This window comes from Varanus komodoensis, unplaced genomic scaffold (assembly GCF_004798865.1).
Source record: "Varanus komodoensis strain SLA01 unplaced genomic scaffold, ASM479886v1 scaffold101, whole genome shotgun sequence".
In the NCBI taxonomy this organism is placed as follows: domain Eukaryota; kingdom Metazoa; phylum Chordata; class Lepidosauria; order Squamata; family Varanidae; genus Varanus; species Varanus komodoensis.
In genome coordinates, this window is record NW_025335275.1 from 1,062,414 (window position 1) to 1,075,474 (window position 13,061).

The 13,061-nt window shown below is 40.8% G+C and overlaps 2 protein-coding genes across 2 annotated transcripts in view; one reads left to right on the forward strand and one right to left on the reverse strand.

Annotated features, from left to right (window-relative positions):
* The window catches only part of MFAP5 (microfibril associated protein 5), a 46,437-nt gene extending 40,051 nt beyond the window's left edge, over positions 1-6,386 (forward strand). Inside the window, exons 6-8 of the mRNA XM_044419324.1 lie at positions 20-107; positions 2,221-2,294; positions 3,163-6,386. Coding sequence (XP_044275259.1) covers positions 20-107; positions 2,221-2,294; positions 3,163-3,284 — 284 coding nt within the window. The 3' untranslated portion in view covers positions 3,285-6,386. The remainder of the gene's footprint in view (positions 1-19; positions 108-2,220; positions 2,295-3,162) is intronic.
* The window catches only part of RIMKLB (ribosomal modification protein rimK like family member B), a 266,672-nt gene that overhangs the window by 223,109 nt on the left and 30,502 nt on the right, over positions 1-13,061 (reverse strand). The gene's annotated exons all lie outside the window — the stretch shown is intronic.

Genomic DNA, 13,061 nt, shown 5'->3' on the forward strand with positions numbered 1-13,061 from the left:
TGTTCCTATTTAATTCCAGAGTGCCACGAAGAGCAATTTCCTTGCACACGTTTGTACTCTGTTCATAAGCCTGTGAAGCAATGCATCAGTTATTTATGTGTTACCAGGTAAGAGGGAAGAAGCCAAGAGTTGAATTTTGTGTTAAAATATCCCATATTCTATGGTTAGACTAGATTGCATAAATTCGGTTCAATGTTGAGTTTCTGTTGCAGTTTTTTGTTGCTTGATTTGACTTGATTATTTTAATAGTCTATACAACAATCAGTATAATTAAAAGAAGTGTGACTGGGAAATTATAGTAGAAAGGTAAAGCCAAGGAAGCCATGGGAGACCCAAGCACATGTAGAAAATTAGCACTGAAATATCCTTATGTCTCTATGGCTTTGTTGCATTTATGCAGGAACTAGACACCTCTTTTCATGTATTTACTGCAGCAATGAAGGCCAGAGACTTGCTTGTTCCCCTGAACAACAAACAAAATTTCAGATTTCCATATTTCTCAGCAATCATGTCACAAGTGTGTGTGTGGGAGGGGCAAGTGTGTTAATTCTTTTCCCATCTGCTGTTTTTCCACTTCAAATTGACCACTTCAACCCTTTCCCTGCCACTTGGGGTTTTTAACATATGTGTGCTAAGCTTGCATGCCTGCAAGAAGAGAAGAAACTGATAAATTTGAAACAAAGAAGCAAAGAGAAGAGAAGGGAGCAAAGACAGTTTCACACCACCACCTGGATACCTTTTTATCAGTTTTTCACTCTAACTTACCCATATGCCAGCTTTTCCAGAAAACTAGAACTATCTAGATTCAATTACAGGTAGTCACCAGCTTACAGATGTGTTCCATTCCTGAGAACGTCCTTAACTCAAATTAACATACAAGTCACATAACTTGAGTAAACCAAATGTTTGTCTTAGTATATGTGTATATTTTACCTTTCTATGCATATAAAACACTTAAGGAACACTTCCATATTTACTAAAGCATCTTAAACACAATACAGCATCGTAATGATGATAATACAGTAATAATAACTACAGGTACTGAAGAGAGAGAATCCTTATGGATGTGTGTAGGTATGCAGTATTGTAAAAAAAAAAACCCCAAAGGAAACAGTTCTTAAAACAATTTAGAACATTCTTGAAGTAACATTAAACCTAATATTTGATGATGATGATGATGATGATGGAGATGGACCTGGTGCTGGAGAGTCAGGGTTTGATTGTGCTGTGGAGGGGTTACCACTAGAGATGCTTTCTTGAAGTAGGCCTCAAGAGTTCTGTGGACAGCCATTTTCTTTTGCTCACCATAAATAGCCTGGTAGCAGCTGAGGGTCTGGTTACAAGGGCAAATGCTAAAGAAAAACTAAAGATAAACTAATGTGAGGGGATGTCATGTGGAGGAGAGCTGTGACCTGTTCTTCCCTGCAGTGGAGGGCAGGACACATTTCAATGGGCCAAAGCTCAAGAAACCAGGCTTCAAGCTGGATGTCAGGAAGTACTTCCTATTAGGATCCCTAGAATATGGAATAGGCTTCCAAGGCAGGTGGTTGAGGCCCCATCAGTGAGGGTGTTCAAGGAACGATTGGAAAGATTGGACAACCATATGTTGGGGCTTACATGAGCAGAGCTGGCTGGAGCCAGAGGTCAGACTAGATGGCCCAGGAGATCCCTTCTGACTCGCTTTGCTTTTGTGTTTCTTCTGTGTTACAAACCCTATATGTGCCCTGAAACACAATGGCTTGGATACGCTTGAGCAAATGCCCAGAATGAAAAGCCTTGATACTGTATTTCTAGGGAACTACATGTCCACTGATCACACATCACTAAATGCATCATGTAGTTCCCTAGGGATAGCCATGACTATCTCTAGCAAACCTCTATCTCTAGCAATATCTAGAATATCTCTAACAAACGGCTGTAACTATCTCCAGGGAACTATGTGGCCACTGGTGAAGTATTGCCAAACACATTGCATAGGTTCCTAGAGTTATTTATATAGAATTTATGGCAGTCTGCCCATTCACAAGTATGGGTTCCTCGTAACTCAAATATTCATAACCCAGGGACTATCTGCATATACAGGTGCACATGTGTATATTAGATTTGCATTTTTTGCAATTTTTATTTACAAGTATTGTCTATACTAATGTAAAGCTTGCATGATTTTTTGGTTCTGGTGTGTCTTCTCCCCACCCTCTACTGTATTATTTCTCATGACAGTGTCCGTCGAACATACATGATAAACAAGGAGATCTGCTCTCGTATTGTCTGCAAAGAAGATGAAGCCATGCAGGGTGAGCAAAGTTGACAAGGTTTTTCCCATAAGAAATCTTATACAAAGAAAGAACAATAGCAGGATACTACTGTATGCTCTAGATTAGTTCATTTTTATAGAAAGAAAATGGTTTATATTGATTTTCCCTGGTGCATTCCAGATGCTTTAGACTGCAACTCCTAACATTCTTTTTAATTTTGTTGTTATAGATTTAAAAACCAAAACCTAAACAGCAACAACACAAAAGGAAAAAATAAAATCAAGTGTTATATTCTGTTACAGGGAATTCATATTTATTATGTACTCCTATGTTTTATGTATGGCAAAATATACTACTATTATTAAAGTATAATAATAATTTCTGAAAGTATATATTTCAGAAATTACAGATTTAATTTGGTTTGTACTTTTAAGTAAAAAAACTTAATTTATACTTCTGGAGACACAGATGGATTCAATGCAGTTGAATAGTTTTCAAACTATTCTGAATTTTTAAATACAATTCTTAGCTCATGAAATGACTATTTTAGGTTAAATTGCATATCAAAGACATATTTTATGACAAACATTTTAAGGTCATATGTATAAAAATGCCAATTTTGAGAATATAGTGTTAACCAGGAGATCCAGGTTCTAATCCCATTCAGCCTGTAAGGATAAAATAGAATGGAGTGATATAAGGTATATTATAGTGGAGGAATATTACAAGAGGAAAAAAGATGCAATATAAATGTAATATTATGATGATGTGCTAAGATTCCCAGAAATACCTCCCCTATTCAATCATGCCTGGGTTTAATTCTATGCAGAGATAGTAAAATTGTTGAAACTTGGCTGGGCATGAATGCTTTGGTGAATAAACCAACCCTTCTTTGGTCTTTCTCTAGATGAGATCTGCCGCCAGCTGGCTGGCCTACCACCACGCCGCCTCCGCCGTTCTGGTCAACCTCAAAGACCACTCTGCAGACAGGCTAAGGACCAACAACGGAACGTTATTGATCCTCAGTGAACAACACATTGTAGGAATGTTTCAGAGGAGGAGGAACTGAAACTGAAACAATCTGCTAGTGACAACCCAACATAAGCTTGCTTTCTTCCCACTTTCTTGCCTTGTGAGATGTTCCACTGCTGGGAGCTTCCTTGCCTGCATGTCACCAGTGGCAGTTGATTTCACCTTTGGAATGTGATACTAAGACTTTCATATGCTCTTGCTAATGTGTCACTCTTGATCAAGTGCTGCTTATATAACACAACATATACATACATATGCATATATCCAAAGATATGAAGCAAGCGAGATCATGCCAACCCCAATGCTTGTCTTGTCATACTCAGTTCCAGATCCAGCTTGCCGAGAGATACTGTCTGTGACATATCTGCTGCTACAGTTAATTTGCATAGGGCTGATAATGCACAGTTCTTGTCCTTGTCCATCTTGTGTCCATAGACAAGCCACCCTGCCTAAAGGGATGGACAGAATCCCTCTGGCCTATCTCACCTTAAGTATGCAGGCTACGTGCAACTACAATTCATGTTTCAGAAATGACATAAAGAAGCAAGCACAAAATAATGATGGTCAGGAGCCATTCAGCTTAATTTCAGCATTGCTTTGCAGTAGGAAGGAAACCACTCTTTTGCACACACCACTTAAATCACTGTGAAGCCTGCTTAGGGATACACCAGTCTCCACTTGAGAAGTCTGTTCAGAACAGTTGTTCCACAGTAATAAAATGGGACTAAAGCAGTGCAGACTGGGCTCTGGGGGCCTCTAGGGATTGACTGCATATGATAGAACTCCAGGGGAACAGCAAGAATAGGAATATGTTTTAGGCTCTTTGTGCTGCAGTGATGGAGGGACACCTAAATGCACTGGACCATCTGTGCCCCTCTCTGAAAGTCTCCACACTTAGCTCTGTTCTAATACAGACTTCCTTAGTTTGGCGCTCTCCAGACGTGTTGGATTATAACTCTCAACATTCCCAGTCAGCATGGGAATGATGGGAGTTGTAGTTCAACACATCTGAAGGGAACTAGGCTGGAGAAGCCCGTTCTAAGGTGTGGTGACATCACTACAGCACATGAGCAATATCACCTCTGCTCTAAATTCTATTCCATCTCCACTGTACATTTTGAATTTCTTAATTCTCATAAATCTTTTGGTGGGGATGATACATTTCCCCAAGAATGGGACTGGGATGAATATAGTCCAGGTCTGTGCTAGAGCAGACAGAAATGCCACAGTTGCCATCATTACACTGCAAGGTTAGGCAGAAGTAGGCATTAGCTAATCCTTAAACCAAGGTGTGTGCTCTTTAGTGTACTGGCAGGTGCAGTGGTGGTCACATTCAAAACAAAAGTGAAACCAGGACAAAGGTGCACATCTTGGGAAGGATGGGGTCTGTGTCCCTTCTTATACAGTGATCCTAGGACCTTCTTAAAATAGCACTTCCAGATGAATAGATCCTAGCCACCAATCAAAAAGCATTGTGCAGCTGTTCTACCTTTTCCATCCTAACAAAGTTTTTGTTATTAAGGAAATTAAGAAAGAAGCTGTGGAAAAACATTGGAGCATTGCAAATGGAAGACTAAACTGTTTCAATGGCCATTGGCTCAGCAAAATTCTGTGTTTGTGGCAGGACAATTGTGCAATGAAAGCCGTGTCTGAAAGCACCCTAGCAATGGTCTCTCATTACTGATTTACTGTGGCTATAAATAGACAATTGTTTGGAAGAGAGCGGTACTGGGTATCAAATGGCCATTATTGATGATGGCATACATATTCATTTCTTCTGTTCTGTCATTGTCTTTGGCCAAATACTTGGTCCTGCACAAGCTGGTTGACACCATTTATCGCTCTGAAAGTTTAGAATTCCTTTGCTAAGCTCCTTTGAGCTCCATCCTACATTAAACCTGCCCAGTGGTGATGCTTCCTTTTACTTGTAAAACAGCAGATACAAGTTCATGATACTTAACTGATCTAGGTTTACACAGTAACCCAGGTATCTGCCCTTTTCCCTTATACCTTCTCTTTTGGGCTGCTTTTCCAAGTCTCTATTCAAGATGGCTCAAAATGATCCATGCTGCCACCTGATGCCAGAAATTTATATATACTGAATTTACTAGAACTGATGCAGCCAGGACAGCATTATCAAAATTGCTGTATGCATAATTATTTGTCCACTTAATATAGGCAGGAAAAATGCTGTCCCACTGAAGCAGAATGGCAGAAGAAAACCAGTGTGCCATCCCTTCTCCATGCGACATGGCATAGGAAAAAAATACAGCAAAAGAAAAGCAGAAACATTCTGATATGGCCATCATCAGTTGCCATTTCTGATGTCACTAGTTGGGTGAATGCAGTGACACGTGTCACAGTTCTGCCTTACATATCACCTGCTTGCTCAACCCACATTTTAATCATCTTTCATGAAGAAGTGAACGGCAAACTTGGTACACATCAGATCGCTATGACAAGTAGTTAGTTGCACATGATGGCTACCTCCATGGTGCTACCGTGTTTATATGAACTAGGTTTTCATTCTCATATATTTCCAGGAGTGTTATTAAACAATATGGAATATTGACCTTTTCCAGCATTTGTTAAGTCTTGGCCAAATGAGTGTATGGTTTCTACTGGAAAGCATATTTTGAGTTGTCATCAAGATGATGGGGACCTCTACTGCTGGCACTTTATTCACATCTGGATTCACTAGATGCTGTAGCCGGTGAATGGGGAACTGCATATGTGAACCAGCTTTTAGGTGCTATATGGTTAGGCGAGTTCATTGATAAAGCTGCTGGCCTTTTTAATGAAAAGCATTGGGCTCTTTTCCTTAGCCTGTAGCAGCAGCCTGATGGGCAGAAGCTGAGTAGGTGAAGATTTTTTTCACTGTTTTACCTCTGTGCAAGGTAAAGCTTTACCTGTTATATACTGAATATTATCTGGTCAGTATTAAAGCCGCAGATGCACTCTAGTAAAAGAGCTGGGGGTGGGGTGGTGGGGGGTGAAAGGGAGAGAGAAAGAGACATATGGGAGGCTAGTATGCATTAGCTGTTAAAGGCACATATATAATACATCTATTCTGAATACTAAGTATAGGATCAAATGTAACACAAAAATGTATTTCATAATTATTGTACAAAAGATTGCTATTTAAACTCACATTCACGTATTTGGAGAAAATGCAAGCTATTGCTTATGCTGCTTCGCTGTCATACTTTATGCAGGGTCATGGAATGCAATTTCTAGAAAAAAAAGTGCTACATAAATAACTTCATTTTTTGAATGTATACATAACATATTAAAAGGCAAATAGAGTTCTCACTGATCATATACTTGTGTGTCTTCTCATTTCAGTCTTGTTATTTCTTCAAGGTCTGCTTCACAACTGTCTTTACAAATATAAGTAGTTACCCCCTTTCACTTTTCCACATTTAGTTGGGTTAAAACATTACATTAAAATGGATTTAATTGGCACTATTACCATGTGTGCACAAGATAGTCAACACTGTGGAAGTGTAAAATATTTTTATTGTGACACAAAAGTAACCCTCCCCCCCCCCACACACACACACTGGCATTTGTTGGAACATAAACTTTTCATGTTCCTGAGTCAATGGCTGGTTAGAAGCACTTTTGACAACAATCACAGCTGCTCTTCTTGAGTAAGACTTTATAAGCTCTGTGCAACTGGACACTGCAATGTTTGCCCATTCGTCCTGGCAAAGCTGTTGTAACTCTGCCAGGTTGGCTCGGGAGAGCTGGTGAACAGCAAAAACCTTCACCATGTTGTGTATCTTGTGTGCATTAAATGGTAATGATACCAATTAAATCATTTCCAGTTTCAGGTTGTAACATAAAAAATGTGGAAAAGGCACTATACTTGCAGAACCTTTTTACATAGAGCAAAGAGAACAAAAATAATTGCAAACTTGAGCAAAAAGAATGCTAACTTGCAAGATTTAAATAAATAAATAAATAAATAAATTAGCCTATCACTAATCACATTAAGACCAAAACTAAAAAAATTTTTTTAAATATAACAGAAGCAGGAAGGCAGCTAGGGAGGAAGGTATAAAGAGGAATGACAGAGGAATTACATGCAACTTTCCTCACTTTTAAAAGATGTAGAACAGACACTTATGCTTGAATGGATGTTTTCAGGAAGGAACCAAGCCCTTTCAGTTGTGATGAGATAAAATTCTAGATCTCATTATCAAATTGAAACAAATCCAAGAGTTCTGAAGAAACCTCAAAAATATAACACTGCTGATCTTCTAACAAAAATAGGTAACATGTCCCTTAGTTTCACCTTTAACTCAAAGGACCTGAAAATGTCCCTTGTGGGGCCCCTTTAAGAAAAGAATCCAGGAAATCATAGGCCATTCAGCTTATGTGATGTTCTGGCTAAACAGGCAGAAAGCATTGCTAAAGATAAAATGAACAAGCATATAAAAGTCTTGTTGAAGCAAATTCTCTGCAGAAGGCATTTATTGCACACTCATTAGTGTTTACTCATTATCCCTCAGGGTATCTACAGCTTTTTCAGGCATTTGTGCACTGTTATTAGAAAAAAGGATAACCAACTACCTTTTAGATATGGTGCTAAAAACAGCCCATGTAATGCTCAATTTGTGCTGTACTGCAGCACCGCCCTGTGCCTGTGTAATAGAACATGCAATAGGGTAAAGTGAGAAAAAGCCTGGGGAAAAAGTCACTTGTAAGTAACACTCTCACAATTCAGCAAAGAAAATGGAAGAATAAGTCTCAGTGATATCCCGGGTTAATAACATTACATACAGAAGCTCTTAACATGGCTTCTGCAAAGTTCTATCTTGCTAACCTTTCTGAATTGAGAATGTAGATGGGAAAACACTTTGCCTGGATTTTTAAACATCTTTTGATAAAGTTCCTCATCAAAGATTCTGAGCAAACTCAGCAGTCAGGGGATTAAAGAGAGATCCTTTTATGGATCAGTAGCTGGGAACTGGATGCAAATGCGAAATGTAAATACAGTGGTACCTTGGTTCATGAACTCCTTGGCTCATGAACACCTTGGGTCACGAACAAAAATTTCATAAAAATTTTGACTTGGGTCACGAATTCCGTGTTGGGAGGCAACCAAGATTGCAGCCATCTCCCCACCCCCCGAGTGGGGAGATGGCCACAATCACAGTCGCGTTTGTGCAGGGAACACGTGTGATCACGGCTGTGCTGTGCCGTGCTCCTCTTTCCTGCAGGAACGCGCCTGTGATCACGCATGTCTTCCCTGCACGAAGGCAGTTGTGATCCTGGCCATCTCCCCACTCGGGAGGGTGGGGAGATGGCTGCAATTGTGCTGGCGGGGGGGAGGGGGGATGGCTGAGATTGTGCCCGTCTTTCCTGCAGGAGCACGCCCATGCCAGGGTTTGAGAAGCACCACCCCAACATAAATGTAACGAACAGAGTGTTGAATCTGATAACAATAACGTGGTCTCTCATTTCCGGAGGGTTATGCAGCGCAGAAAAAAACAAGTGCCTATAGACAGATTTTTCACCAAACTTGACCCTGCAGCTAAGAGACAAAGAAGAGAGAAAATCCCTGAAAGAGATCTCCCCAGTGTCCTTATAGAGGGGGACTCTTCCTCAAAACAATAACCTCCCCTGCCCCCACCTAGGTTAGTGTTCTCCACTGTACTGTACAGTAGTTTGTTACTTTGTTGCTCTTTGTCATTTTGTTTCAAAATTTCTGATAAAAAAATAGTTACAGAACGGATTAACCTTATTTACATTGAATCTTATGGGGAAATTTGACTTGGGTCACAACCAATTTGGGTCACAACCAGAGTCGTGGAACGGATTGAGTTCATGAGCCAAGGTCCCACCATACTGGGCACACTCATTAATCTGTACTGGGACTCAGAGTCATAAAATCATAGAACAGAAGAGTTAGAAGGGGCCATGAAGGACATCGAGTCCAACCCTCTGCAGCTGCAGGACACCAATTTACACCATCCCACTCTGATGGCCATCCAGTTTCTTTTTGAATGTCTCTAGTGTGGAAACACCCACCACCTGTCTAGGCAGCTGGTTTCACTGTTGTATTGCTCTGACAGGGAGGAAGCTCTTCCTGATGTCCAGCCTGAATCTGGTTGTCGCAACTTGAATTGATTATTCCATGTCCTACACTCTGGCATCAGCAAGAAGAGATCTTGACCTTCCTCTTTGTGACAGCCTTTGAGGTACTTATTGAGGGATACCATGTCCCACCTCTGTCTTCTCTTCTCAAGGGTGAACATGCCCAGTTCCCTCAGTCTCTCCTCTTAGAGCAGTGTTTCCAAACCATGGATCATTTTTCTTGCCCTTCCCAACCCTTTCTAATTTTTCTGCATCTTTCTTAAATCAGTTTTGGGCACTGTATTCCAGGTGAGGTCTGACTAGTGAGGAGTATAGAGCAACTGCTACTTCTCGTGATTTGGAAGTAATACTTCTGTTAATGCATCCCAAAATAGCATTTGCCCTTTTGGTGGCTGCATCACATTGGCTCATGTTTAGCCTATTGTCCACAACTACTCCAAGATCTTTTTCTTGTTCAGTTCTGTTGAGCCACACATTCCCCATCTTGTACCAAAGCCTTTAGTTTCTTTTTCCTAGGTGGAGGACTTGGCACTTGTCCTTATTGAATCTCATTCTGTTGCTTTCAGCCCAGTGTTCAAGTTTATCAAGATTGCCCTGCATTGTCATTCTGTCTTCTAGGGTGTTTGCTATTCCACCCAGTTTTGTATCATCTTCGAATTTTATTATTTTTCCTTGTACTTCCTCATCTAAATCATTAATAAAGATGATGAAGAGCACTGGGTCCAGAACTGAACCCTGTGGTACCCCACTAGTGGTACCCCCCATCCAATTTGAGGAGGTGTCTTTGTCTCTGATTCAGCAGCCAATTTTGGATCCACCTAATAGTTTTTCCATCTAGTCCAGTTTTTGCTAATTTCCTTATCAGAATGTCATGTCACACTATGTCAAAAACTTTCCTAAAGTCTAGGTAGATTATGTCTACAGTGTTCCCTTTGTCCATTTGGGAGTTGCCCAGTCAAAAGACGAGATTAAATTAGTCTGACAGGATTTATTTTTGATAAATCCATGCTGGCTTCTATTAATCACTGCATTTTCTTCAGGATGCTTGCAGATGAATTTTTCCAGGGATTGACATCAGACTAACTTGCCCATAGTTCCCAGGTTCCTTTTCCTTCTTTTTGAAGGCAGGAACAATGTTAGCCCTTCTCCAGTTGTCTGGCACTTCTCCTGTTTTCCAAGATTTATCAAAGATAATAGCCGGTGGTTCTGAGAGTTCCTCCACTAGCTCTTTTATTACACTGGGATGGAGTTCATCAGGCTCTGGAGGTTTCAACATGTTTATTCCATCTATGTATTCCTTGGCCATTTCTCTGTCAATCTTGGGCTGCCATATCTCACTTTCAACTTTTACTTCCTCTTGGATGTAGCTTTCCTTGTGAGACAAGACAGTGGCAAAGTAGGAATTGAGTGTCTCTGCCTTTTCTTTCTCATCTCTTATTACTCTGCCATCCACTTTAAGAGGCCTTTGGTTGCCTCTCCTCCATCAACCCCAGTGCATAAATCTGATCAACTGGATCCAGGTAATGTCCCAGTGATTTATTTAAACCATTCCTATACCATACCAAATTAGCCTAATGGCTCTCAGGATGGTTTGCAATAATAATCCCTAAAGTGATCAGCAATAACAATAAGACAATAAATCTAAATAAGTAAAATAAATAAACAAACTCAATAAACAATCCATTATCAAATAAAACCAAGTAATCCACAGTGCCTTCATAAGATATAAAATAATAATAAAATGCAGTAATTCAAATAGTTGGAGAGTGAAATGGTTTTAATCTGCCACCTAAAAGCCAAAAGGGCTGGCACCAGGCACATCTCTTTGGGGAGCTGGTTCCACAGATGGGGCACCACAGCGAAGAAGGCCCTTCTCTTAGTGGCCACCCTCCTTATACCCAGAGTTCACTCCAAGATCTTTGGATCCAGGCAGGTGTATATGGGAGGAGAGGATCCATCAGATATCCAGGTTCTAAACCATCTAAGATTTTATATGCTAGAGTGAGCAGCTTAAAGCAGGTATGGACTTCAACTGAAAGCCAGTGTAGATGATATAACCCTGGGGTTATATGCTTGTGCCTTGGTGTTTTAGTTAGAAGGCAAGCTGCTCTATTTTGAACCAATTGGAGTTTCTGGACCATTTTCAAGGGCATCCCCATGTAGAGTGTGTTGTACTAGTCCAACTGAGAGGTTACCAGGGTATGGGTCACTGTTGCCAGGTTCTACCTGTCCAGATGGGACAGAGTTGGTAAACCAACTGAACCAACTGGTAAACCAACTGAAGATGATAAAAGGTGCTCCTGGCCACCAAGCTCACCTGATGTTCCAGGGACAGCTCAGTGTCCAGAAGCACCCCTAATCTCCACACTCTGTCTTTTATGGGAAGTGCAGCACAATGCAGGATACAGGGTGGATATCATCTATCTGGACAAAAGACCCACCTTTCAACAGCACCTCTGTCTTGCCTGGATTATGTTTCAATTTATTGGCCCTCATTCAGTGCATTGCCTCACTCAGATACTGGTTCAGAACTGAGACTGCACACCTGGGTCAGATAAAAAATAGTAGAACTGAGTATCATCAGCATACTGATAATACTTCAGCCCATACATTCCGATGAACTCTCTCAGCAGTTTCACGGAGATGTTGAACAGCGTGGGGGATTCTATGGAACCCTGCAGCACTTCATGGCATAAATGCCATGGTGTAAAATTTAATGAGCACCACATTCTGAGGACCAAAATATCTGTACTTAGGAGACATGGATTTATATTTTAGACCCTATATAAAATTCACACATTATGACAAGCAACCCTATGTGGTTACCATAGTTTGTGGTTTTTTACCTCAGTGTACCAGGCCCATCATGGTAACTCTCCTCTATCCTGCAATTGCCTTCCCTTCCTTATAAATAATATCCTAGCAGGTATACTAGGGAGAGATGTGTCTCTTCTCTTTCACAGCTGCAACTGTGAGCTGAGTTTGGCTCATCATGGCTATCAATTAGTTTCCATTGCACAAACAGGGCTCATACCCTGAATCACAGCAGAGGGGACAAAGGAGCTGATCAGGCAATAGTGACAGTGAAGAAGAGGCCATTATCCTCCATTCTTGCTTCCACTTATCAGAAGGTTGGCCCTACCTGGCACCTGCAAAATGGGCACCAGGTTGGGGATGCCTCTCTGGCAAATGAGAATGGGGACTCAATGGGGAAATCAGCTGAGCAACACAGCCCTCATCACCCAATTGATGCTTCCCGTTTAGGATTCACACACCAAATTGTACACATGGTCACTTTACAACAGTTGCAACACTTGGTATTCAGATATCCAAATACAGAACTTGGCAAACTACTTATTAACTGATGCTAATTGCAGGAACATATTATGCCAGTTCTAAAGGAGCTTCCACACCCAATGGAAGGTACTTTTTAACCCTCTATTTCCCAAACCCTCTGGGAGTGATTCCAAACAAGGCACAGAGTTAATAGTGGGGCAAGTGTTCCAGATGGTGTCTTCCATTTGTAATACTCCCACTATTTCTTTCTATTCAGGAGGGAAAGACAGACTAGTTCTACAATTTGTTTTGATTGGTAGCACTAGGTGCCCTTGGTCGAGAACCATCCTTGGGTACATGTCAGATGGCCCTTTCCTCCTTTGTGTTCTGGTT